The 27,216-nt window shown below is 46.1% G+C and overlaps 2 protein-coding genes and 1 pseudogene across 5 annotated transcripts in view; 1 reads left to right on the top strand and 2 right to left on the bottom strand.

The window, feature by feature from the left end:
* The window catches only part of LOC308556324 (olfactory receptor 1f45-like), a gene marked incomplete at both ends in the record, with an annotated part of 504,663 nt that overhangs the window by 178,220 nt on the left and 299,227 nt on the right, over positions 1-27,216 (bottom strand).
* Positions 781-27,115, top strand: AKAP8L (A-kinase anchoring protein 8 like). 3 transcript variants are annotated; one of them, XM_081136781.1, is made up of 15 exons: positions 781-888; positions 5,731-5,805; positions 10,425-10,457; positions 10,698-10,752; positions 10,855-10,935; positions 12,750-13,203; positions 13,299-13,395; positions 13,479-13,549; positions 13,877-13,940; positions 14,811-14,919; positions 16,361-16,502; positions 16,599-16,704; positions 16,920-17,050; positions 26,519-26,614; positions 26,736-27,115. In XM_081136781.1, the coding sequence occupies exons 1-15, from the start codon at positions 876-878 to the stop codon at positions 27,042-27,044; spliced, it is 1,836 nt and encodes a 611-aa protein (XP_080992907.1). In that variant the 5' UTR covers positions 781-875; the 3' UTR covers positions 27,045-27,115. The 3 variants fall into 3 exon arrangements, with proteins under 3 accessions (XP_080992907.1, XP_080992906.1, XP_080992908.1); XM_081136782.1 differs by lacking the exon at positions 781-888 and adding an exon at positions 1,488-1,577; XM_081136780.1 differs by having other exon boundaries at positions 783-888; positions 10,698-10,935.
* LOC308556973 (ferritin heavy chain pseudogene) lies at positions 17,514-26,511 on the bottom strand (annotated as a pseudogene). Its single transcript has one exon. The product of its transcript is annotated as a ferritin heavy chain pseudogene (transcript).

Below are 27,216 nucleotides of genomic sequence, written 5' to 3'. Positions count from 1 at the left end.
AGTCCAGAATGACCAAGATTTTAGAGGGGTCGTCCCAGCTTTAACACTTAATGTCCAAGGACCTTGAGCAAGTCATGAATTCCAAGTCTTGGTTTTCTTATCTTTTAAATGAGAATTTTAAAAAAACAAGGTCCTTTCAGGTGTGAGGGAACTTTTAAGATGATAATACATTTATTACATATATAATATAAACATGCTATATAAATATATTTGATGTAGTTAATGTAACCACTGATAACAAAACGTAACATTTTTTAGTACACCCGGCGGTGAACTGATTGCTTTACATATATCATGTTTGAACCTGTGCCCAACATCTTGCTTGGCGCTTAGTTGTAATTTTCATTCCAATATGGTTTTACTGTGCTCGTTTTGGAGCTGAAGGCCAGAGACGTTAGAAATTTAGCCTTGGTTGGCACAGTACCCCAGTGGCACAGCGGGGATTGGAGCGGTGCCCTGCACTGTAGACCCGGCTCCCTCTGGTGGGCTTCCAGGGTTACAGAGCCTCCACCCGCCAGGCTTTACTTGAGCCTCAGGTCTTTCCGTAGTGTATAGCCCCGCCTCCCCGAACTCTACAGGTCTCCACCTCCAGACCGGCTTATCTTCGCCAATCAGCGCGGGCCTGAAATAACGGAAGGCGGGAACAGGGTGGGGCTCCCGTTAGATTGGCAACAGCCTCAGTCATTGGTATGAGGATACCTTGAGATAGACAGCTTGATGGCCCAATAGACGTGTAGTCAGCCTGGAGTGAGCCAATGCGGTTGGGAGGCGGGGCTCGGTTGTGAGTAGAAAGAGCCGGGGGGATTGTCACGGTATATCCGCGTCAGACGTGGGGGAATCTGCCGCAGTTCTCAGGTGTAGTGTTCGCCCCTGCCATGAGCTACACAGGTGAGCCCGGCAGGGTCAGGAGTTAGGCTCCATGTAGGGAGGGACCGGGACGTGCTAAGGCCGCGTCTGACTTGCCCGCGCTTTGCCAGGGGCTGGGTACTGCTCTCTGCGGTCACAAAATGGCGCCGCGGACGGGTACCCTCAAGCATTGGCTCTTCAGTTCTCTGTGCTTGCACCCTCGTATCCCGGCTCCCGGCCGTCCGAGGTTGTGGTTCCTGTCGCTCGCGTCCGCAGACTCCGGTCTCGGCGCCGGAGGTCTTTTCTCCCACCACCTCCGCCCCTGGCCTGGCCTTTTCGGACCTCGAAGCTTCAGGTCGCCCTTTCTCAGGCTTCGGCCCTTCTGATCAGTCAGCGGGGTCGGCTGCCGTGGCCATTGCCGCACCCTCCCCCGCGCAGTTTCCCTGCAAGATACCGCAGCCCCTCCCGCCGGGTGACGGCCCCCGGGCTGGGAGAGGCCGCAGGCCCCGGGGCGAGGAATAAATGTTTGAAGGGTTTGGGCTGAGCGGGGTACCTTGGTTCCTGAGGGGCTGGGGCTGAGCCTGAGTCTTGGGTGCAGTGGCTCGTTTCCATGGTGATTCATTCACCATCTGTCAGATTTATCATGTCAGGTGCTGAATAGGCACTGGAATACTGGCAAGAATTCCTCAAGCTGCTTATACGACGGGGCAGACCACAGCAAGCAAACGAATGTGAGATATATTCTGGGGTGGTCAGTAACTCGAGGGGGTTGTTCTATTACATGGGGTAGTTAGAGGCCTCTAAAGAGATGACGACATTCAAGCAGAGACCTGAATAAAGTAAGGGATTTAAGAATAAATGGCCCAGGGAGCTCTTGACATAAAGGCCCAGGTGCAGGAGCTGCCTGGCTCCTTATAAGTTCTGCCAGGGAGGCCAGTGGACTTGAGCAAAGGGGAGGGTGGATGATGAGATCAGAGAGGGGGGCCTGGGATATGCTTGGGCAATGGTAAATCATTTCTGGATGAACTGGACTGCTGGGTTTGTCTTGGTAGTAACCAATGAGGCTGCTCAACCAGGAGCCATAAACTAGGCCTCCCCCTTTGAGGGGCATATTAGGCTGAGTATATGTGGTTGCCTGGTAACCAGCATTCTACTCTAGAATGTTAGAGACTAAGAATGGAACCTGAGCCTCTGGGACTCCTCTGTAGACTGCTTTATGTTGGCCTAGCCAAGGAGATGGTGCCAGGCCTCCCTCCTCTGGTACCCAGGTCAGGAGCTTGGCAAGAACCTTAGGCAGTCATCCCTTAGCCCTGTGGTTCTCAACCAGGGCTGATTCTACCCCCAGGGAACATTTAGCAATGTGTGGAGACATTTTTGGTTGTCATGTCTAGTGGAAGTGGTGCTACTGTCATTCAGTGTATAGAGACCAGGAATGCTGCTAAATATCGTACAGTGCACAAGATGGATCCCCACCACAAAGAATGACCTGGCTTGGAAATCAGTAATGCCAAGATTGGGCAACCCTATCCTAGCATTTCTGTAGCTTTCCTTGATCAGGAGAAAAGTCAGTAAGGTTGTTACTGACAGCTCTGTAATTGAGATATAATCTTTTTCACCAAGTCTTACTGAGACCTGGAAGACAGTTTTGTGGTGGTTAGGGGCAAGACTGCTGAAGAAACCAGAGCATGAATGGTTAGGTGCTGTAGGGAACTTAAAAATGGAGCATTTATATTTATAGACAAGGAAACTGAGTTGTTACTAATGGCCAAGTCTGAATTTTAACTCCAGATTTTGTAGGCTGTAATTCTGGGTTTGAGTGGGTACCGAGTTAGTGAAGCTAATGAGGTAATGATTAGTTTTTCCTTGATCTTTTTTTAAAAATACTTTTTTATTGATTTCAGATAGAGGAATGGAGAGGGAGAGTGAGAGAGAAACATCAGTAATGAGAATCGTTGATCAGCTGCCTCTTGCTGGGCATGTGCCCTGACCGGGAATCGAACCAAGATCTGAATCATAGGTCCATGCTCAACAGCTGAGCCACGCAGGCCGGCAGTTTTTCCTTGATCTTGATCAACTGAAGACCACAATAGCTTTAAAATATCTTTCACTTATTATTTATTTATTTATTTATTTATTTAAATATCTTCCACTTTTAAAAAGCTGACCACTAAAGTCAAAGGCATTTTAATCATACCTCAGACAACTGTTTTTCCTTTAAGAAGTTCTGGAGGCCTTGAAACAAATGTTACCCTTATTATTTATAGAATGTGATTAAAATAATTTATCTTTCTGATAACTTGTCCAGCTTTTGAACTTAACTTAGTTTATGTGTACTTGGAAAAGGAGTCTTCATCTCTGGCACTGAGGGGATAGATGAAAGCAGTGGAAACACAGGGCAGAAGAATCCAGAATCAGACCTTAAAACAAAGGTCTTAAATGCTACCAATTTTTTTAATAGGGGCATTTAATTATCTCACACTGTGTGTTAGGAACACACAAGTGGTTTAGCTGGATGGTTCTGGCTTGGGATCTCTTATGAGGTTACATTTTGGATGTTAGTCTGGATTCAAGTTATCTGAAGGCTTGACTGTTGCTGAAGGACTCACTTCCAAGGTCACAAACTCACATGGCTGGTATTTAAATAAAAAGTAAAATAAGCAAGTTTTTGGTCTGGTGACCAACTAGAGCTTGGCACAGGCTCTGGTTGGTATATCAGACAAAGAAAGGAATGATTTATGAACCTGAAAAGAAAGAATTTACTCCAATTAGAGCATAACTGACTAATGAAAGTCCTGCCTTGGAGACAGTATTGTGGAACAGAATGTTAAAATGTGGGCAGGACAGAACTAGAGCAGAGGTTGCCATTGAGCTCTTAAGGTTGTATAGATTCTTTCCTTTTTCCCAGGGAAGAAAGAGCCTGGGCTCCTCTCTCCTGAATAGACATAGAGCTTTTGCTCTGCAGCTTTCTTACTGTGTTCCAGTATGTATTCCTGTCAGCCTGTGATAGGTTCCAGTTGCAGCTGCAGTACTTACAAACCACATTACCTAAAGTCTGGTGCCGTTTTGCTGGTGGCTCAATTGCTGAACAGACAGGTTTCCCAGAGCTACTTGAACAAACAGTGTAGAAAACAGACATGTAGGGTACTTTTTTACACTTGTGAGGCTTCCGCACAGATGAACCACATGAAGAATGCTTTCAGTGTTTCTGAATGCTTAGAATTTAGACATCTCTGGGGAAGCGACTGGGTCCCTGGAAAGAATCCATTAGAATGTGCCCTCTTTAATTATGGAAGGTTAAAAAGTTTGGGTTTGAATACTTTGGGCTTTCTTCTTCTCTAGTATCTCTTCTCAGTTCCCTCTTCTGAAAATTAAAAGTGTGGGTCCATGGATCCTTATTTGAAACCCTTGGCACTGGGTGTGTTTTAGAATTCTAGCTTGAGAGAAGGACATTCCACAGTACCCATACCGGATATGGGCTAGCACCCAATAATTTAACACAGTATTTCTGTACCAAGTGGGGTAAAGAAAGACTGTAATTGTCCTCAGGTCACTTTTGCCACAAAACGAGTGTTGTACCACATTTGAGGAGAACACTTTGCAGACCTTTTTGGACTATTGGACTGCAGATTAAGGGATCTTGGCCCTCTCCCTTTTGATGACTGTGGTGAGGACGAAATGAAATAATGCAGATAAAGCTCTTAGCATCCTGTGGGGGAAATACTTGTTCATGTTGGCTGCTGTTGCTGTGGTCTTACAAGATGACCTAGAGAAACTGTCAACAAATATGTGAATGCTCATCCTAGAAAGGCACTTGGTGTAAGCTTTTGTTATTGGAGGTGCTGGCTTTTTTTGTTCTTGTTAATCCTCATCGGGGACATTTTTTCCCACTGACTTTTAGAGAGAGTGGAAGGGAGGGGGAGAGAGAGAGACAGAGACAGAGACATTGATGTAAGAGAGACACATTGATTAGTTGCTTCCTGCATGTGCCCCAACCGGGGCCGGGGATTGAACCTGCAATCCAGGTATGTGCCCTTGACCAGGAATCGAACCTGCGATCCTTTGGTTTGCGGGTCGACACTCTAACCACTGAGCAACACAGGCGAGAGCTGGCTTTTATTTTTAGCTCATGAGTTGGCTCTGATGGGAATAGGCAAATATTGCCTCTCTGGTATCTGTCATAATTTCAGTGCTATGGGTAAATCATTAAAATTTTAATGCAATTTTAAAGATAGTATTAGAACTCATCACAGCTCTCAATAAGCATTTAAGAGCAGTAGTTTCTGGTAGAGGTTCAAGTTTTCCTTGATTCTAATTCATTTTAAGTTGTGAAATAATTTGAGAGTTGAGAAAATAGGAAATGTTATGTATATTAAGTGTAATATTTATTCCATATAAACATGCTATAACCCAAGTAATTACATTTAAGAGGTAATCGTAATACATCCATTTTTATGGGAAAACTAAAAATACAAAACAGTTTTAGTTTCAGATTTGGGGGAAGGGGAGGAGTATTATTTGTCTTAACATTGTTCAAAAACAACCCTGTCCTTGTTTGAGTTGGAGGTGGCTCACCTCCAATAATCAGTGGTTAGATGTTTGATATAAGTACTTTTCTCATTAAACCGAATGATAATTTGGGTACTCATCTATCAAAATGGTTTAAAGTATTTGAAAATTTTTATCCAGTTCTTCTGGTGTAGCAAGGTAAACATAGCCTGCCTTTTCGTTGGTTCGTATGTTCTGGAGATGAAATTAAAGTGTTCAGAAACTAGAGTTTAGGCTTTCCAGTGAAGGGAGGGCATGCCAGTCTATACTAAAGTGCAGTCTTAGGTCATGGGCAGATGGTTTATTTGGGGAAATTAACTACACTGTGCATATCTTTAGGCTTTGTCCAGGGATCTGAAACCACTTTGCAGTCAACGTACTCAGACACGAGTGTTCAGCCCACCTGTGATTATGGTAAGTGCGGGCCCCTGGGAACCAGAGGGTGAGTGCTCTGCCTTCTCCTAGTACCAGAGCAGTCTGGTCTTTTATTAGTTGCCTTTGGCCTTCCTGTCTCCCTGTCTTGCTTTTCTAAATCTAAACTTGTATAAAATGGTGTGGTGGGGTAGTAGAGTAGCTCCCCCCTTGGAGGCAATTATGGGAGAGATGTCTGTGTTGTTGAACAAGTTGGAAATCTTGGGCTGGAAACGATTGGTTCCTTTGACCCTTTAACATTTTGTTAGAAGTCTGTGACAAAGGTCTGGCTTCAGAAAATCTTCTTGAGTATCTGGGAAGGATAGTGGTCCATCAAAGTCCAAAGGATTGGTATGAGCAGAGATCAAGCCATTAACTTAGCCCCAAGGTAGAGTATGGGTCCACTGTGCCAGGCTGGCTGCCTGTCTGAATCTAGCGAGCTTTTAAAGATGTCAGGCCATCTCAGGCCAGGCAGCTCCTCCAACATAGGGTTGAGGGAAAATCTCTGATTGATTTCTCAAGTGTGGACAGACATACTAAATCTAATTCAGAAGTAGCCACCTGACAGGGTCTGTAGATATTCATTCTGTCAGCATGCTTTGGCAGCTAAAACTACCAATAGAGCTTGTCTTTCCGTGGCCTGTGACCCTAGGTGTCTCTTGACAAGGAGCCCTCTTTGGAATTAATAAGGATACTGCCTTGGTTGCTGAAGTGGGTAGTTTTACTACCAAGGTCTGGGGAAAGACTGAGCCTACATGGTGGCATTCCTTCAGGAGTCACTGAGTAAATGGATATAAGTAAGCTACCTGAGTATTAGCAGCTAGTCCATGCAGGAGAGGGAGACTTAAAATGTTTTGAAATTGAATAAGGAGTTATCAGGTATTTCATAAATGAGGATAAACTTGCCTCACCTGTACTAATCAAACGTAGTACCAAATTGCACATCTTTTTTGAATTGTTTTCCTCTGGTGTACATATTCTGAATATAAGCATTTTATCAGATGTGCCATTTGCAAGTGTGTTCTCCCAGACTGTGGCTTGTCTCTATTCTCTTGTCAGTGTCTTTTGAAGAACACAAGTTCTTCATTTTGATGAAGTCCAATTTAGCAGTCTTTAATAGATTGTGATTTTGGAATCACAAGAAATGTATGCCTAACCCAAGGTTACAAAAATATTCTTCAAAGTTTTCTTTTTTTAGTATGTTTTTATTAATTTTAGAGAGGGGGAGAGAGAGAAAGATAAGCATTGACGTGAGAGAGAAACATTGATTGGTTGCGTCCCATATGTACCTGGACCAGGGATTGAACCCGCAACCTAGGTATCTGCCTTTGACTGAGAAACAAACCTGTGACTTTCTAGGCACGGGATGATGCTCCAGCCAACTAAGCCACACCAGCCAGGGCTCTGTTTTCTTTTAGGTGCTTCATAGTTTTATGTTTTACATTTATTTTGTGATCAATTTTGAGTTAATATTTCTGCAAGGTGTGTAGTATAGCTCAAGATCGCTTTTTATCTTTGTTGAAAACTAATTGAGCATATATGCATGGGTCTGTAACTGGACTCTAATTCTGTTCCATTGATTTATGTATCTAAATTTCCTCCAGTACCACACTGTCTTGTTTTTCTAGAAATGACTTGGATATCCTAGTTCCTTTGCTTTTGCATATAAAATTTAGAATCAGTTTATCCATTTTTGTAAAAATTCCTGATGAGATTTTGAGTAGGATGCTCTTGAATTGGTAGATTAGTTTGGGAGAATTAACATCTTAACAATATTAAGTCTTCCAATCCATAATACCCCATTTATTTAGACCTTAGTTTTCTTTCTTTTTTTTCTTTCTTTTTTCTCTTTTTTTGTTTTCAATCCTCACCCGAGGATATTTTTTCCATTGTGCCCTGACCGAGGCTGAGGATTGAGCCTGTAACTGAGGTATGTGCCTTTTTCCAGAATTGAACCTGGGACCCTTCAGTCTGTGGGCCAATGCTCTAACCACTGAGCGAGCTGGTTGGCTGGGGGGGAACCTTCGATTTCTTTCACTAGTTCCAACACAGAGATCGTTCACATATTTTGTTATGTTTACATTTAAGTATTTCTTAGTGCTAAGGTAAATGGTAGTTTTAAAATTTTCATTTTTCAGTTGTTCATTGCTAATATGTAGAAACTGGGTTGATTTTTGTATATTGACTTTGTAGTAAACCTTGCAAAGCTCACTTTTTCCAGTAACTCTTGTAGATTGCCTGAGATTTTTTTTTAATGTAGACAATTGATGTTGTGAAAGTATAGGGACAGTTTTATTTTTCCTTCTGGCTTAAATTGCAAGAACAGTATAACAACATTTATTTATTTATTTATTTATTTATTTATTTTTCCTTTTTAATTCTTACCTGAGGATATTTTTCCCATTGCTTTTCAGAGAGAGTGGAGGTGGGGGAGAGAAACATTGATGTGAGAGAGACACATCAGTTGGTCACCTCTCACTCGTGCGCCAACTAGGGCCGGGGATTGAGCCTGCAACTGAGGTACATGCCCTTGGCTGGAATCAAACCTGGGACCCTTCAGTCCTTGGGCCAACACTCTAACCACTGAGCCAAACCAGCTAGGGCACAATGTAACAGCATTTAAATAACGTTTTTAAAAACAGTCAACCAAGATCCCACCATTTTAATATTTAACTTTTGTCAGCATACCTATCTTAGGTAGTTGAGTAATTTATTCAACTACCTAAGCAGGATAGAATTGTTTATCCTGCTTTGTTTTTCTTATTGTAACACATTTCCTTGTCCTACAAAAAGCTTAATAGATTTTTTGATGCCTACATGAGAGATTTCACTGAGTATGTATTTTTGCTCTATAAGTATTGCTTACTGTTACCATTTCCTTCTCTTTTGTTTGTTCCTTTGGGGAGAAAAAAGTCCTTAAAATTCTCTTTGTTAACAATGGTCTTACCTTTCTGGGGATGGAAATAAGTTTGGATGTTCTTTTAGAAGGGGCAAGTCAGGGGAGGAGGATTGTCTCCAAATACCTGGGGAGCCCATCAGGGAGTCTGGGTTGCTCCAGGCATAGCAAATAGTGCTTGTTCTGAGCCCATTGTAGCAGCCAGCAGTCTGTGCTTGTATTCATAGAGTCAGTGCCCACTCCTCCTTCCTTCCCTTGTGCTTCCTCACTGTTCTGGTGCGTCCTCAGCAGGTGAATCCCAGGAAGCCATATTCTGTCCTCACAAGCATAGCCCCAATGGATTTGCCTTGACTCCTAGTCCTGACTTCTTTTGTGAATAGTGTCTACTGTCCCTGGTGCAAACAGCCACATGGCCAGGCCCTTGTAGCTGCCAGGGTTAAGTGCATTATTCCTTGTGTGGCTGTGCCAGCCTTTCTTCTTACCAGTCACTTATTGTATGATTTCCCACTCCTGACTGTCCATTGCTACTCACTGGTTAGTAGTGTCTCTCTCCTTTAACATGCACTGCTCTGAGCGGTGCCCAGATCTGCCAGTCTCTGCTCTTTGTGCTCAGGATGATAGTTGTTGAATAAATGAATGCATGAGAAGCCTCTGCTTCGGTTTCCCCAGATGAAGAGGAATTTTGCTTTATGAACTCTCTCATGCTCACATTCATTAAATGTAGTGGTTATCTAAAGTCCCTCACTGGTTTTTGACGTCTCCCCATTCTGTTTGTGCACTGAATTGAGTTGGACCTTGACCCATCCTTTGTTCTCCCTGGTTCATCTTCTCATTGCGTGTGTTCTTGCTCCACTAAGGCTGGATTCTGCCGTTCATTATGATGCCATCTCACTAAATTTTGGTCCTGCCCTGGAATGAGCATGGCCTGTCTGCAGGGCAGAGAGAACCAGAAGTAGGAGATGACTCTGGGCTGTCACCAGAGATATTGGGAAGGTGGGACATCTGTTCTCATGGACGACTCTGAGGAGGAAGCATGTTTGCTTGACTCACTTGGCTTCATACTTTGTCAGTTCTAAGTGGCTTTGTGTTCCTGAAGGAATTAATTTTTCTCATGTACTGTGATAAACTCCAGAACATTATTTAGTTTATAATCCAGATTGGAGTTGTGTCTTGTCCTTCCCTCTGCTGATATGTTCCAGCACAACACAGTCACACAGTTGAAGGATTTGATGGCCCTTCCAGTTAAGGCAGACATTTGAGGGACTAGGGTGGTAAGTTTCTCTACTCCAGATGGCTTTGTTGAGCACTTTGAGTGTGACATGACTTTAGTGTGGATGTGGACTCGTTGCTAAGCTTCTTGTACAGCAGAGTCTATGTGAGGCACTGAGAACCATTCTCCTTTTCCTCTGACTGGTACTTAGCCAGGAGTGGGGTAATCTTCTAATTTTGGCTCCTTAAGGGAGTATAGGACGCAAATTCCTTAGCTGAGAGTATTTTGAAGGGGGGACTCCTTGAATAGCAGATGGCCAGAGCCACGGAAGGTGGAGCACCAGGACAGCGAGTCGCCTGGATCATTTATGTGGTGCTGTCAAGCTTCAGGCTGCTCAGTTAAGATTAGGTTAAGTCTCCTGCAGCTAGTCAGATACTAGAATTCATTGTCTTCATTTGTTCCTGAATTAAACTCTCATTGTATTGTAAGATGTAATTACCCCTTTACTTTTTGTAGGATATGGAACTTGGAACTCTGGGACAAACAGAGGCAAGTATCATTTCCATGATCGCTGTCCTCTCCCTTGGGATTGAACTGGTTGTATGTTTCTGCTTGTTGGGCCTTTGGGGGCTCTGGGCCAGCTACTCCTTCACAGGACTCCTCAAGTGGTTAGTGTCCCCAGATTGTCTCTGTAACAGAAAATATCCTTGTCTCTGTGCTTGTTTCTCTGTCTCTGCCTCTCTTCTCCCTGCCCTTGCCATCTCCATCTCTCTATCTCCTTCGTTGCAGGCTACGAGAACTATGGTTATGGCTATGGCTATGGCCAGGATAACACCAACTATGGGTACGGTATGGCCGCTTCAAACTCTTGGGAAATGCCTAGCTCTGACACAAACGCAAACCCTAGTGCTGTGGGTAGCACCAGTGCCGATTCCGTTTTGTCCAGAATTAACCAGCGCTTAGATATGGTGCCGCACTTGGAGACAGACATGATACAAGGAGGCGTGTACAGCTCAGGTGGAGAAAGGTGAGTGGGTGCCTGCCTAGGGGCTGAGTCTCTGCAGGGGCACTCTCACCTGCTGCCTGCTGGCTTCTCCTTCTCTGAACCACCTCCATGTCTGCCTCCTCCCTCCTTGCTCTGTTGCTGGGGCTCCCAGAGACTCTGTTGGGGTCCAGTGCACTGTCTATCTCTGGCTTTGCCCCCCTACCTACCTCCAGCCCTACTGCCTGGTGGCCAGCCTCCCCCCAGCTTGTAGGGGAAAGGACAACTTTGGACTCCGCTGATTTTACTGTACACTTAGGAGCAGAGTGTTAAGTGGCCCTTCCCTCTGGAGACAGCCAGTTGGAGTTCACATGAGACTTTGCATCCTACCTGTTGTCAGGGCAGGACAGATGGGATTGAGTGTGAAGAGTTAGATGATCCTTTGAGGCTCACCACAGTGGGCTGGGCCCCACATAAGGAACAGGGCAGATGGGGATACTTCTGGCTGTTCTTTAGTGCCTGACAAGACATGTACCTGTTGAGCCTTGGAAGCAGCTTATTAAGAACTGTCCCTGTCCTTATTCTCCAGGTGGGGAACATGAGGCACAGGCAGGTCACACCCTTGTCCGAAGGTGCCCAGGAATAAGTGGTAGAGCTGGGCCTGGCACCCAGACCTGCCCTACTCCACAGCATCATGCTGTGGACATTTGTTACTATCTTAACTGGTGCTGGCTCAAGAATTCTTGGACCCTAGCAAGAGGTTTCATTGAGGGAGGCACATGCATTTCTAGCACAATGGCTCCAGCTGACAGATGGGGGAGAGCAGAAAGTAAGGAGGGGCCTGGCTGGGCACTGGTGGGGTCAAGTGAGAATCCCAGGGCCACTGGGAGGCAGAAGGACTTGCTTGCATGGGCTATGTAGCAAGTGAAAACTATGGGAGAAACCTCAGGCACACCCCTTGCCCTCATGTCTGACAGCCACGGTGCTTGGAGCTGAGGTTGCCAAAAGCAGGATTCTTGTCTTGTGGACCCTGTGCTGCTGCCTGTGTACCATCTTGCCATGGCCTGGAGCCAGGGAGCAGGGATGAGGGATGGAGTGGCAGCTGGGTAGCACTGGCCATTTCCTGTGCCTGTTAGATGAGTGGGGTCTGGACCTATGGGGCAGTGGACTGCAGCCACAGTTAGAATGGCTCTCAGTGGTGTCCTGTCAACTCCCATGGGCGGTTTGACCTACCTTCCCTGTTGCTATGTAGGGTTCAGTGCCCCAACCTTCCCCCCACTCCCACCCCTGGGCTCCAGGTTGATGTAATAGAGCATTTTCTTCTAGTCCTTGGGCAAGCTCAAAGTGTTTTTCATGGGAAACACTCTCCGTTTTATCCTCCCTTCTCCTTTTGGGTAATGAGGAGCTTTGGAGGGTTTTGGGGGTTCCCCCAGACATGAGGAATGAGATCACAGGTTTTTTATGGGGGTTATCAGCCCATTGGACAGGCAGTTCATGTGCTGGAGGATGTTGGGATGCTTGGCTCTGCCTCACCCAAGGAGCAACCTTGGGCGTTGTGGCTAAGTGCATATGCTTCCAAAGGGTTAAGGGCTATGGGGTGTCTCTGCCCTTGAGACCAACTCCACCTGTCATCAGTCCTTAGGGTCCCCAGGCTGGTGAGTGTCCACATGCGGGCTTGGGGATACCAGCTGAGGGCCCCTTCCTACTTCTAAAACTCTGCTCATGAGAAGCCTTTTACCTGGGATTTCTGAACATTGAGCCTCTGCAGCAGGGTGGGTAGGTGCTGGAGGGAGGTTTGGGGGAAGGCAAAGGCGATAGGACCTAAAGCACTCCCTGATGCTTGCCACCTGCCTCTGCAGATATGATTCCTACGAGGCCTGTGACTCCAGGGCTGTCCTGAGTGAGCGTGACCTTTACCGGTCGGGCTACGATTATGGCGAACTTGACCCTGAGATGGAAATGGCCTACGAGGGCCAGTACGATGCCTACCGAGACCAGTTTCGCATGCGTGCTGGAGACACCTTTGGTCCACGGGCTCAGGGCTGGGCCCGGGACTCCCGGAGTAGCCGGCCAATGGCTTCAGGCTATGGGCGTATGTGGGAAGACCCCATGGGGGCCCGGGGCCAGTGCATGCCTGGTGCCTCCCGGCTGCCCTCCCTCTTCTCCCAGAACATTATCCCGGAGTATGGCATGTTCCAGGGCATGCGTGGTGGGGGTGCCTTCCCAGGCGGCTCCCGCTTTGGCTTCGGGTTTGGTAATGGCATGAAGCAGATGAGGCGGACCTGGAAAACCTGGACCACAGCTGACTTCCGGGTGAGTGGAGGAGGCCTTCCCTCCTGGCTCTTGACTGGGTGGAGCAAGTGGTCTGGAGCCACCTACCCTGACCCTGCTCCCTCTTTCTGACCTAGACCAAAAAGAAGAAGAGAAAGCAGAGTGGCAGTCCTGATGAGCCAGACAGCAAAGCCTCCCGAACTGACTGCTCAGACAACAGTGACTCAGACAATGGTGAGCAAGGGCACTGGCTGCTGCCCCTGCCCCCTACCTCCTGCCCCCTGGGGCTCCTGGGCTGAGCATGCCTCCTCTTCCAGATGAGGGCACCGAGGGGGAAGCTGCGGATGGCACTGAAGGTGCAGATGCTATGGAAAAGGGCTCCAGAGCGGTAAGTGGCTCCTGCCCTGTGTGCTCTGTCTGCAGTGAAGAGTGGGCTCCCTGAGCCCCTGAGCCAGAGAGCAGGGCTTTCACAGGCTGGCCGGAGGCAGCTTTGCACACATGCATGAGCAGCACAGGGAGACAGGGAGCTCTGGTAGAGTGAGCAAGGCTGCGGGAAGGCTGTCCAGCCAGAGGCAGAATGAGCCCTCAGTGCAAGGGCTGTGGGGAATGTGTGAGGCACCTGGCCCAGTGCCTGGCACATAGTCGGCCTTGTCATTTAGAGTCATTATAAACAACTACATATGCTTGACATTGGATTTTTGAAATTGTGTCTTAGGAAGGAGAAGATGAAGAGGGAAAAGAGGAGGGGAAGGAAGACGGCAAAGAGGATGCAGACAAAGGTAAGTGTTCTGACTGGCCTGGATGTTGGGATGGCTCTTCCAGGCATTCATGGTGGGAGGCATCCAGCTGAGGGCAGGGATGTGGCAGAAATGTGACCAGCTTGGGCCTTCCCTTGTGGGGCTGGCAGGTAGCTCCTCTTCCTCTGCCTCTTTACACTCTGTCCCTGTTCTTCCCAGACAGAGGCTGTGGGTGGTAATTGGTTTAGACTTCAGGTGGCGGCAGCAAGCAAAAGTATGGGTGAACCCCAGGCACATACCCTGCCCTCCATCCCTCAGTAACATGAAGTCCAAGCCCTAAATGGCTGGTTTCTGAGCTGGAATCCTTGGTGAAGTTTTTACGGCTCTGGTTTGTGTGTCCTCTCCCTTAGTGCATCTCCAGCCTCTGTGTTGGGAGTCTGTGTTCCCCTACCCAAGTGATGAGTGCCAGCAGGTACCTAATAGTAAATCCAGCCTCAGCCCACTATTGCCGTAGTGCCCAATTTGGGGGTGGGCAGGGCCATGTGAGCTTTGGGGTCTTTGCCCCTGGGGGTTACACTTAGGCCCCAGCCACAGCCTCCCTGCATCCCACCACCTAGGCCTTCCCCACCAAGACAGCCTCTCTCTGCCTCCCTGTGGCCCACTCTGTGGAGTGTGGGTGTCCTGGAGAGTGGTGGGATCAGCACATGTACTCCCCTTTTAAGGCCAAAACCTAGGCCAAAACTCCCGTTCCAGCCCAGGATACCCACCTGCTCCAGGCCAGAGGCCTTGCTCAGATAGCTGCTCTCAGAATGGACCCCTTGGAGTAGACAGCAGGTGATGCAGCTAAAGGCCACAGTGCCTGCCCTGACCTGTTGGAGCCAAGCTGGTAACTGTACCCCTTTGTTCCCATAGGGTCCCTGAGTGCCCAGGATGAGAGTGGACAGACCAAGCGCAAGTTACAGGCAGGCAAGAAGAGCCAGGACAAACAGAAGAAGCGGCAGCGAGACCGCATGGTGGAAAGGTAACCACCTTCCCTCTACCCCTTTGCCTCTGCCTCACAGGAGGGCAGGGCCATAGCTCTGCTGCCTCACCACCCTCTGGCCTCCCTTGGGAGCCGCCACCTGTTCAGCTGTGCATGGACCCTGCTTCCCACCTGGCCCAGCTCCCAAGGCCTGGCTCGTCCCCTGTCCCTCTGTGGCCGCCTGGTGACCACTGGCATCTTTGGCCTGAGACCCGACACTGCTCAGCATCGTTGCCCGGAAGCTCCGGCGCTCGGTTACTCGGCGCAGGAGTCCAGAGGTGCACTGGGGGCCTGATGCCCCTGTGGGAGGGGGCCAGCTCATCAGAGACTCAAGGTCCAAGGCGCCTGTGCCACCCCAGCTAGCTGCCAAGAGGCCACCGCCGTGCCTAGAAGAGATGGCAGCACCTGTGGGCTGTGGCAGCCTCGGGCCTGCCCTCTGCCCTGTCCGCTGGCCCTGTCAAGCCGGGCCTGTCTGCAGCTGAGCCCTTCACGCCCCTTGGTCGGGTCTGTCTGCCCTCAGGGCTCCCGCACTGGCGCTTGCCTCCTCCGCCTCAGACTCTTGCTCTTGCTGGACCTTCCTCAGCCTCGCCGGCGCCTGGCCCCTGGGCTCTCCAGAAAAAGCTGACCCCGTGGCCCAGATAAGGACGTCCGGCAGAGGTAGGGACCCGCCCTGAGGCCTCGGTGGCGGCTGGCCTCCTCCGCCCCTTGCCACGGCGGCCTGCTCCAGCCCAGGCCCCAGACCCCGGGCTTCTGCTGTGAACACCAGGCCCAGACAGAGCACCTCGCTCAGGTGACTCCAGGCTGCCCTCTGGCAGGCCGGGCAGGCGTCCTCCTTCCAGCTCAGACTGGTCTCTTCTTGGAAGAGGAAGATGAGGAAGCAGGTGCCCAGGCCTGCTTGCCTCCCATCCCTCCCGACACCACCCCCAAGCACTCTGAGCAGAGGATGGGCTGGGCCTTTCATTCCCCCAGGCCCCAGGAGGAAGATGCAGCACCTTTTCTGGCCCTGCCTCGGGACTGCGTACTCCACTCTGCACCTCGGGGCCACCTGGCTCACGTCAGGGCATCCTTCCTTCTGGTCCCCATCTGGGCCAAGTACACAAGCTCCTGCCCAGCCTTGGTAGAGAGGCCTTCCGGTTACCTTCCAGTGACTCCTTGCCTGTTGCAGCAGCTGCTGCCTCAGGCTTCAGCAGGCTTCAGCCTCCTGCCTGTGGGAAGGAAGAGCTCTTCCCCTGTCCCCTACGTTGCAGTAACTGCAGCCTGCAGACTTTCTGTCCCTTTGAACCCCGACCCCACTGGTCCCAGCCTGTCCCCCTTCTGGGACTGCACTTCAGAGTCCCGTGAGCAAAGCCTATTTCAGGGCTCGGAGCTGGGTTGGGTGAGGCAGCAGCACTGTTTTATGGGACCCTCAAGGCCTCAACCCCTCATTTCCCTCCTGTGGCAGGATCCAGTTTGTGTGTTCTCTCTGCAAGTACCGGACCTTCTATGAGGATGAGATGGCCAGCCACCTTGACAGCAAGTTCCACAAGGAGCACTTTAAGTATGTAGGCACCAAGCTCCCCAAGCAGACAGCTGACTTTCTGCAGGTGAGCCTTGAAGTAGTACATCTGCTCCTCTCTTAGTCCTCTCAAGACATAGAGCAGCCCACACAAACCTCGGTCTCTCCTTGGTGTCTCTGGCAGGAGTACGTCACCAACAAGACTAAGAAGACAGAGGAGCTCCGAAAAACTGTGGAGGACCTTGATGGTCTGATCCAGCAGATCTATAGAGACCAGGATCTGACACAAGGTGAGGGGGTTCTATCTCACTCCCACTGGCAGGGCCTTTGCTCTCCTCTGGTCATGACTCCTCTCTTCCCCCAGGGAGTGTTTGTGTAAACAGCCTCAGGCTCACATGGAACTCATAGGGTGAAATGAGGAGCTAGTCTGGTGTTTGTCTCAAACTCCTGGGTTTGTCTTAGGCTCCTGGTACCAGTGGTCACTCCCTCCTTTTTCCCCCCACAGAAATTGCCATGGAGCATTTTGTGAAGAAGGTTGAGGCAGCCCACTGTGCAGCCTGTGACCTCTTCATTCCCATGCAGTTTGGGATCATCCAGAAGCACCTCAAGACCATGGATCACAACCGGAATCGCAGGGTGAGTGGCCATCCTGTGGGGAGGGCCTAGGGTTATAACCTGCCTTCCAGTGAGGGGCTGCAAGGGGCAGGTGATATAGACATTTCTAGCCCAGTACAGTCATGGAGAGGAGTGGGAAATGGGGACTCTGCTGGAGAAGGTGGCATCAGAGCTGGACCTTAAGGAGCAAGTGGGCTATGGGATATGGGGACTTCCATGTGCATAGGGGTCAATGGCCAGGTTAGGTTCAGAAACCAAACAGAAATGTACAGTATATGTGTTGCTGGAGGAGGAAGGAAGGAAGGAAGCCCTAACAACTAGAAACCATAGAGGGGTTTGGGAGGGTGATGAAAGATGGTTACTTAAGAACATACCAAAAGTAGTTGGCTTGATAATTTGAATACAATTTAAGTACTGTATATTTAAAAATTCCTGACTGTAGAAATGGATGGAAAGCTTCTAATTATTATTATTTTTTATAATAGCTTTATTGAAATGTAATTCACATACCATACAATCCACCCTTATTTAAGGTACACAATTAAAAAAATTTCTTTTCCAATTACAGTTTACATTAAATATTAGTCTATATTACTTTCAGGTGAACAGCATAGTGATTAGACAGTCATATACTTTACAATGTGTTTCCCCCAATATTTCCAGTATCCACCTGGCACCATACATAGTTATTACAATATTATTGACTTTAATTCCCTATGCTGTACTTTATATCCCTGTGACTATTTTGTAACTACCAATTTGTACTTCTTAATCCCTTTACAATTCAATAGTTTTTAATATATTTACAGTTGTGCAGCCATCTCCACAATCAATCATAGAACATTTTCATCACCTCATAGAGACCCAGACTCTTTATCCATTACGCCCCAACCCCAAATGCTTCCCTGCCTTAGGCAACCACTAATCTAATATGTCTCTGTATATTGGCTTATTGTGGACATTTCATGTAATTGGAATCTCATAATATGTGGTCTTCTGTGATTGGCTTCATCCACTCAGCATAATATTTTCAGGGTTCATCCACATTGTAGCATGTGTCTGAACTTCATTCTTTTGTATGGCCTAAAAATATCCTCTTGTATGGAGACACCACATTTTGGTTTATTCATTTATCAGTTTGGGCATTTGGGTTGGTCCCACCTTTTGTCTATAAGTAATAGTCAATATTGTTACATTTGTGTGCAAGTTTTTATGTGGACATATGTTTTCATTTTTCTGGGGTATGTATCTAGGAGTGAAGTATCTGGGTCAAATAGTAAATCTTTAACTTCTTGAGGAAACTGCCAGACTGTTTTCCAGTGGCTACACCATTTTATATTCCCATCAGCAATGTCAGAAGGTTCTGAGTTATCCACATCTCACCATCATCTGACTTTTTGGTAGTAGCCATGCTAGTCCAGTGGTATGAAGCAGTGGTATCTGTTGTATTTTTTTTTTATCCTCACCAGAGAATATTTTTTCCATTGCTTTTCAGAGAGAGTGGAAGGGGGAGAGGGGGAGAGAGAGAGACAGAGAGACATTGATGTGAGAGAGACACATTGATTGGTTGCCTCCTGCACGGGCTCTGGCTGGGGCCGGGGATGGAGTCTGTAACCAAGGTACGTGCCCTTGACTGGAATCGAATCTGAGACCCTTCTGTCCACGGGCCAATGCTCTAAGCACTAAGCAAACTGGCTAGGGCTCTCTTGTGTTTTTTATTTGCTTTTCCCTGACTAATGATATTGAGCATTTTTTCATAGGGTTTTTAGGCCATTTGTTGATCTTCCTGGAGTTGGAAATGTTTGTTCAGATCCTTTGTTCAGTTTTTAATTGTGTGGTCCTTTTCAGTTTTTTAATATATTCTAGAAACAAGTCCTGTATCAGACATGGGATGTGCAAATATTTTCTCCATTCTGTGGGTTGTTTTTTCACCTTATTTATTGCTTTTGAGAGAGAGAGAAGCAGAGAGGGGGAGAGAGAAACATGAATTTGTTGTTCCACTTATTTATGCGTTTATTCATCGATTTGCTATATGTGCCCTGACCAGGGATCGAACTGTCAACTTTGGCATATCGGGATGATGCTCTAACCAACTGAGCTACCTGGCCAGGGCCTTCTTTAATTTCTTTTAACATTGTTTTATAGTTTTCAGAGTAGAAAAGTTTTGCACTATTTATTGTTGTTAAATTTATTTGTAAGTATTTTATTCTTTTGATACTATTGTAAATGGAATTGTTTTCTTTAATTCTATTTTCAGGTCATTCTTTGCATGTGTATAAAAATACAATTGATTTTTATGTATTTATTTTGTATTCTATAACCTTACTGAACTTGTTTATTAATTCTAAAAGTCTTTTTGGGGGGGTGGTACCAAATTACTTTATTTCAAGAAATATGGTACAAATTAAAGACATAAGTATGAAAGACATAAGTGGATGATTTGGTACAAATCATAGAAAAGGTAAAGTAACTAGCATGCATGTACCTCTTTGTCAACCAGAGAACTCTCACCCCCGTGACTGTGGGAAGCCAGCCTACGGCTTAGCTCTAATCACTGTCTCCTAGGGTATGCTTGTCAAAGAGATACTCTGCCATGCCAGTTTGGTTATGCAGTCACCCAGTTTCTTTGATGGATTTCACCTGCTCATTCAGGTAGTGAGAATGAAGTCACACAAATGAGGGTCATTTTTGTCAGTGCCAATTTGTGCAAATCCAGTTGTGACTGATTTGCACTTGTTTCCAAGTGTAAGACACACTCCATTGCATTCAGCCTATTCTCTCAGTCATCACAGTGTGGTTTCTTGATGTCCTGAAGGAAGATTCGGCCACCTTGTTGATTGTGCAGCTTCATCAGTTTCTCAGCATGTCCCCTCTCCTCATAAGATTGGTGAAAATATTTGGCAAAGTTCTTCAAAGCCACATCATCACAGTCAAAACAGTAAGACACGGACAGGTAGATGTAGGAAGCATAGAGCACCAGGTTGTTTTGGCAGTTAATGGCTGCCTCCGAGACCTGGTGGGAGTTCTGGTACATCTATGAGGTGCACGTGGTCATCATGGTGGGTGGCTAAGGAGAGGCGACTTTGAAACACTAGAGCAGTGGTTGGGCCTTGGGATTGTCTGAGGGCGTGGTGAGGACGTGGCAGAAGGCTGGGATGGGGGTCGAGAGCCAGGTTCCGTCCAAACACTGTTGAAGCAGGAAACCAGAGACTCTTATAATTATATAATTACCTTTATTGTTCTTTCATGTAGATTCACATTACTCTCTGGGATCACTTGCTTTCAGCTTGAAAAACTTCCTTTACTGTTTCTTGTACAGTCTGCTAACAGCAAATTCTCTCAGTTCTTTATTATGGAATGTATTTCACCCTTTTTTTTTTTTTTTTTTTTTGGTTAATCCTCACCTGAGGATATTTTCCATTGATTATCAGAGAGAGTGGAAGGGAGAAGGGGAGGGGGAGAAAGAGAGAAAAATCAGTGTGAGAGAGACACATCAATTGGTTGCCTCCTGCATGCACTCTGGGCTGGGGGTCAAACCTGCAACTCAGATACATTCCCTTGACTGGGAACCAAACCCGCCACCCTCTGGTGCACAGGCTGACGCTCTAACCACTGGGTCACACCAGCCAGGGCTCACCTTCATTTTTGAAAGACAGCTTGGCTGGGCATAGGATTCTTGGTTGACAATTTTTCCTTGAGCATTTTAAATATGTTATCCCACTGCCTTCTGGCCTCATTTCTGATGAGAAGTCAGCTTTTGACTTATTGGGGTTCCTTTTTAAAAAGTGATTCATTTTTCTCTTGCTGCTTTCAGGATTTTACCCGTGTCTTTGTTTGGTTTTCAGTGTTTTTATTATGATGTATCTTTGTGTATCTTTTTTATCTGGAGTTTTGTTAAGCTTCTTGGGTGTGTAAAGTTTTCCATCAGATTTGTGAAGTTTTTAGCCATTATTTCTTCAGATAATTTTTCCACTCCTTTCTCTCTTCTGCTGGTGCTCCCACTATGCATAATTGGGCCATTTAATGGTGTCAAAGGTTGTCTGAGACTGTTCATTTTCTTTCTGTTTTCAGTTATATCATCTCTACCTATCTGTATATTCACTAATTCTGCCTGTTCAAATCTGTTGAGCTCCCCTAGAGAAATTTTCATTTCCATTGTTGTATTTTCTAGCTCCAAGATGTGTATTCATTTTTTTATATCTTTTTATTGATACCTATTTGATGAGACAGCATTCTCATGCCTTTTCCTTCTTCCTGCCCCCCCAAGTCTTATTATTGTATTTGCTTGTCTATTTGTGTAGTTGACTAGTCAGATTATTTTAGTGAAGTCTCTTTCATCCCCACAGTTTGAAGCCCCTGATATTGTGCCTTGGAGGAGGAAGCCTTAGACAAGTGCACAGCCACTTTGGGATAACAGTAGTTTTGACAGGGCTCTCTTTGACTGTTGGCTGATTTCTCTCTTGCTTTCAACAATGCCTTGAGTCATTAAATTGCTCCCCAATCTGATCTAATTAAATCTGGGCTCCTTTACAGTAATCTTTTTTTTTTTTTTAAGGTCATTGTTTGAGCTTTATTCTGAATCCAGGGAGGTTCTTCTTAGCTGTCTGTTCTCTCTGGTAACCCAGCCAGTCAGTGGTTTGGTTTATATTGCTATCAACTCTACCTGTCTCCTTTTAATTGCTTTTCTCTACACTTTTGCTTTTCTCTACACACACCACTGTTTTGAGAGAGCTCTTACTCTTGAATTTCCCCACACTCTTGCAAATGAAGTGTGAGACCCTTTGGGAAGAGATTTGAGAGCTCATTATTTTAAGGCCTTTCTTTCTCCCTGGGGAAAATCTTTTAAGTCTAAATTCTGGAGCTGGGGTAGGGGACAATGGAATACTTCTCTTTGAGCGACTCTGCTGCTTTAGAAGAGATGGGTGGGAGGCAGCTGTAGCCTCTGGTTGTCTTGGTTTGGTTTGCCTCTCCTGGCATGGGACCTCTGCTTTATGAACAAACCAGTATTCTCAGCATGCCATCCCAACTAAGGTCAAGCCTCCATTCCTTGGGGGCTGCATAGAAGAAGGGAGCCCCCACCTCTCTGCTGAACTTGCCTAGAACTTAGCCTCAGTAGCAGTTAGCTAGATGTTGACATCCTGTCACTCCTGGGAAGATACAACCCTTAACTGTGATGAACTGGGTATAGAAGGAGGCCTGGTGGTACTGTCTATAGTGGAGTTTCCATCATGCTGAGCTGCAAGGCAGGGAAGATACAGATCATGTTTTAAACACCACAACTCTCTCTCTACTGAGTTTGAGTAGTTTTTCCTCACTAAATGTTTATTCATTTGCTCTATGTCCTTAGGACCACTTTCAGAGACTTTAAATAGTTTGGTTTTTGTTTTTATTATTTATTTTTGTTAATTCTCACCTGAGGATAACTTTTCCATTGTTGTTTTTTTTTTTTTTTTTTAAGAGAGTGTGTGGTGGGGGCGGGGGGTGGAGAGAAAAACATCTATGTGAGAGAGACACATCAATTGTTTGCCTCCCACACATGCCCCGACTGGGGCCCGGATCAAACCTGCAACCCAGGTACATGCCCTTGACTGGGAATGGAACCCATGACCCTTTGGTGTGCAGGCTGACACTCCAACCACTGAACACCAGCCAGGGCTTGTTTTGTTTTTTAAGTAGTTTTCTTCCGTTTCACTCGGGAGGTCTGCAGAACTTCTCAGACCTGCTGGAAGTCTATTCTCAAATTCATTTTAGGAAGCCTTTTTAACCTTAATTCCAAAAATTTGATAAGGGTAATACTAAGATGAAACTAAATTAGATTATTATTAAAGGATAAAAGTGCTAAATAAAATGTTAGTAATTATCAATCCAGTAGTGATTCAAATGTGTGATATACTATAAGTTTGTTTCTGAATACAAGGATGGTTCAATAAGGAATAAGCAATATCAGTATAAGATACTGGAGATGAAACTTTTTATAAGCAAATAAGAGTATATTCTCAGAAAAGGTGAATGAGTCCAATAAAATGTTCTTAATTTACTGAATTTGGTAACTGGGTTGGGATTCAAGATAACATACAAAAAGTACTCGTTTTTCTCCACTCTTGTAATAACCAGTTAGAAACGTAAACGGGGGGGGGGGAATCTATTCACAATAACCACAAAATGTATGCAATAACTAGGAATGTAGATTTAAGAAGTTATGGGCCCGGCCTGGCGTGGCTCAGCAGTTGAGCAACGGCCTAGGATCCAGGCGATCGGGGTTTGATTCCCGGTCAGGGCACATGCCTGGGTTGTGGACTAGGCAGCCGATCAATGACTCTCATCATTGATGTTTCTATGTCTCTCTCTCCCCCTCCTTTCCTCTCTCTGAAATCAATAAAGATATATTTAAAAAAATGATTAAAAAAATGTTCAAAAAAGATGTTATGGGATCTTAAACTTCAAAGACATGAAATGACCTCAGCGCATGGCAGAACAGACTGTGTTCTTAGGTGGGAGATTTAATAGCAAAACAAAACAAAAAAACAGTACTTCCCACATTAATGTGGACAGTGCAATTCCAGTCAAAGTCCAGGGAAAGATACTGGCTGAAATTATTTCAAAGTTTCATTTGTAGAGGTCAGTTTATACAGAAACAGTATTGAGTTCAGGGTCTTGCTTTAGCAAATACAACTAACTGCAAAGTCACTGCAGTTAAAAACAAGTAAGTGATAATGTGACAGTAATAAAACTAGAACCAGAATAGTCAGTCTAGTGAAAGATCCTAGTGTGTGTTGGAACTTAGTATTTGTCAAAGTCAATACAGTCCCTTATCTGAAACCCTGGGGCCAGATCTTTTTGAATTAATTTTTGGATTTCAGAACAGCTACATGGTATGATCATTAGGATCTGGGAAAGTGCACTGTAAGTTGAACCATCAATAATTCTTCAAGTGACTTATATAAAGTGGGATAAATAAAGATGGCACAAAAACATAATGTCAGCTCATGTTTTGCCACCAGATGAGTTTTGGAGGAAAAGTTTTGGGTTTCAGTTTTGTAGGTAAAGGGTTGTAGACCTCTATGTCAATTCAGTGGGGGAAACTGGTTTATCTTATAAATTTCTGGAAAGGAAAGTTGGTTCCTACCACATACCATATCTTTAAATTCCAGAAATCTTAAATGTAAAAAACAAAAGAACAAAATTTAGAAGATTATTTATTTACCTTGATGTTAAAGGAAGCTTTTCTGAGCAAGCCGGGAAACCCAAACCACATAGAAACCCTGAGCAGGTGGCCAGTGTGCATCTCAGCACTCAGCTTTGCTGGTGGGCAGGAACATGCCATGGGAAGCAGAAAAAATATCCCACAGTGATAACATCTGATCCTCACAGGGAGGCAGGGGAAATGTCATTGTTTTAGTACAGTTGGAGGAAGCATGGTTTACAACTTTTTTGTAAAGTACTCAGGCACTCTGCCTTTGGTGAACCTATTTGGTACAATTAAAAGCACCAGCACAGAATTACAGTGGAACCTCAATTCTCAAACTTAATTTGTTCCGGAAGGCTGTTTGAGACGCCATTTATTCGAAAACCGAATCATCCCCCCCCACATCAGAAATAACGTAAATCGAATTAATTTGTTCCAGACCCACAAATGATTCAGTTTTAACTTTTCTTATATACAGTACATGTCTGATGTACTGTTTCATCTATAAACAAACACTTCCTAAATTTATCAAACCACCTACTAGCCTTAAATGAATCACTAATTGCTAGCGTTTTCAGGAGGTCAGCCTGCAGCATCTTCCCTTTTTCACATCATTGCCTCCCAAATGCTGCACTGGCTAACTGCTTTTCCTTTATCCAAATCAACAACAGTTTTTCTACCTCTTCAATTGCCTGTGATTATTGTTTCTTTCACACCATTAGCAACATTAGCACTCTTGATGGCCTCTTTATGTTTTAATATTGTGCTAATAGTCAATTTCTCACCTGTAACAAAAGCAAAAAACAAACAAAAAACCCACAAAAACATTCACAGAACTATTTCCTGAGATGCTAACAACAGGAGGTTTAATGGTAAACTGACTCCTACTGGCACATTCTCCATTTTGTTGGTGTCCTGAGAGACACTTTTTGTCATGCTGATGTACCAGCATGAAAGGGTTGTCAGGTCAAGACCTGAAGTTTGTTTTCCTTTAAACAACTTGGTCTAGAATCCAATTGTTTGAGATGGGAGACATTGGTTTGAATGTTTGTTTATTCTGGTGCTGTTTGGTTATTGTAGCAGAAATCTAGAAACAATGTAATTGTGCCTCAGTTGGGAGACATTGTGGTGTGTGCATAAGAGTTGGAGAGGAACTGGTCTGTTGTATCCTAATTATGCATCTCTAACATTTCATTTTGAGCATGTATGAGTTCTATTAATATTTTCCCCAAGTGGTAGAGAAAATGTGTAAATAAATAAAAAGGCTAAAACGGGAAGGGAGTAGAAACAAGTGAAACAAGATGTAAAGAGTTGGCTGGGGTTCAGTAGGGGTCCAGCAGGTGGGGTTTCCCCCAACAAAAATGGCTTCATCAGTTCCTTTGTGCTTATGGCTTTATACATGCATTACCTTTGTAATGCTGAAAGTGTGATTTACCTGTACTCTCACCACTGAGGAAATAATCTAGCAGTTTGGGGTAAGTCCTCCCAGACAAAAGATTCTGGCAACTATATGGACAGTCCATCACACATCTTTTATTACTGGGCCAGGGGAGAGATGAGCCCTATTTTAAGGACTGCATGGTGTTCTTTTGAATGTATGATCTGTTTAATTACTTCTCCACTGAAGAACATTTAGGTGCTTTCCAGTTTTTCACTACTGTAACCACTGCATGAATGGTTCCAATTCTTAAACTTAGGATAGATTCCAGGAAGAAATTACTCAAAAATTTTTACTTCTGATACATTCTATCAAACTGCCTTCCAGAAAATATAAGTGAACAGTTGAGCCTCTTTCCAGCAGGGTATAAGTGCCTTTTTGAACCTTACCGTTTGGGTGTGATTCTTCATCCTGGGAATCCTATGGATTAAAAGGATGTTTATCACTTAAATATACTGTTTGACATTTGTATTCCTGCTTTTATATCCTCCCTGTTAATCCTAAAGAGTTCCGTGATTAGGGCAGCTGGCTCTTTGTTATGGAAGGCACATTTGGCTTTTAATAGGTTTTTAAATATGTCCACTGCTTACAGTTTTTATGTAAGTAAATCAGATTTCTGCAATACAGCTGTAAAGACGTGTTACATACAGTAAGTACAGTGTAAAAGAACAGAGCATTTCAGCAATGATAAAATCAGGCCATAACTCCATGCTTGGAGGGTGGCCATACACTTGTACTCAAGGTACACTTACAAACCTATGCAAGGTTGAGGTGTGCAGTGAGGGAGGACCCCTCATCTGGCAAGTGAGGGTCTTTGGGTTCCGGGACAGCCTCTTCAGCCCCTCCCCGCCTGCCCTCCCCACAGCTCATGATGGAGCAGTCTAAGAAGTCCTCGCTCATGGTGGCCCGCAGCATCCTCAACAACAAACTCATCAGCAAGAAGCTGGAGCACTACCTGAAGGTGAGGCGCGGGTATCTGGAGCAGGCCTCGGCTGCATTCCCAACCCCTGGTCCCGGGTCCTCGTCCCCAGCCCTGGTCCCGCGGATCCTTTCTCCCTTTCGCTTCCGTGCCCTTTCCACAGGGCGAGAACCCTTTCACCGACGGCCCGGAGGAGGATAAGGAACAGGAGGAGGCCGAGGGCATCGCCCTGGATGAGGGATCGCTGGTCGAAGAGGCAGGGGGCACAGAGGGTACCGAGAGCACGCCGCAGCAACCCCCGGTGCCCCCAGGGCCAGCCCCGGAGCCCGCGTCCCCTCCGCCGCCCCCGCCCCCGGAGGAAGACGAGGAGGGCGTGCCCCTGCTAGGCGGGGCGCTGCAGCGCCAGATCCGCGGCATCCCCGGCCTCGACGTGGAGGATGACGAGGAGGAAGGCGGTGGGGGTGCCCCGTGACCAGGGTCAGGGTCGGGCAAGGCGCAAGCGACGGAGGCTGGAAGCCGAGCTTAATAAAGTTACCCTTGTCCCACCTCCTGGCTTGTCTCTGTGGGCGGCACCGGCGGCAGGTGGAAGCCTGGACCTCGCTCTGGGGCGCTTGCGCGCGAGATCCGGAGGGGCGGGGATGAGG

This window comes from Miniopterus schreibersii (assembly GCF_964146895.1).
Source record: "Miniopterus schreibersii genome assembly, chromosome: 4".
NCBI classification, from domain to species: Eukaryota; Metazoa; Chordata; class Mammalia; order Chiroptera; family Miniopteridae; genus Miniopterus; species Miniopterus schreibersii.
Note: the sequence above shows the minus strand (reverse complement) of the source record. Positions and strands in the feature narration are given on the sequence as shown.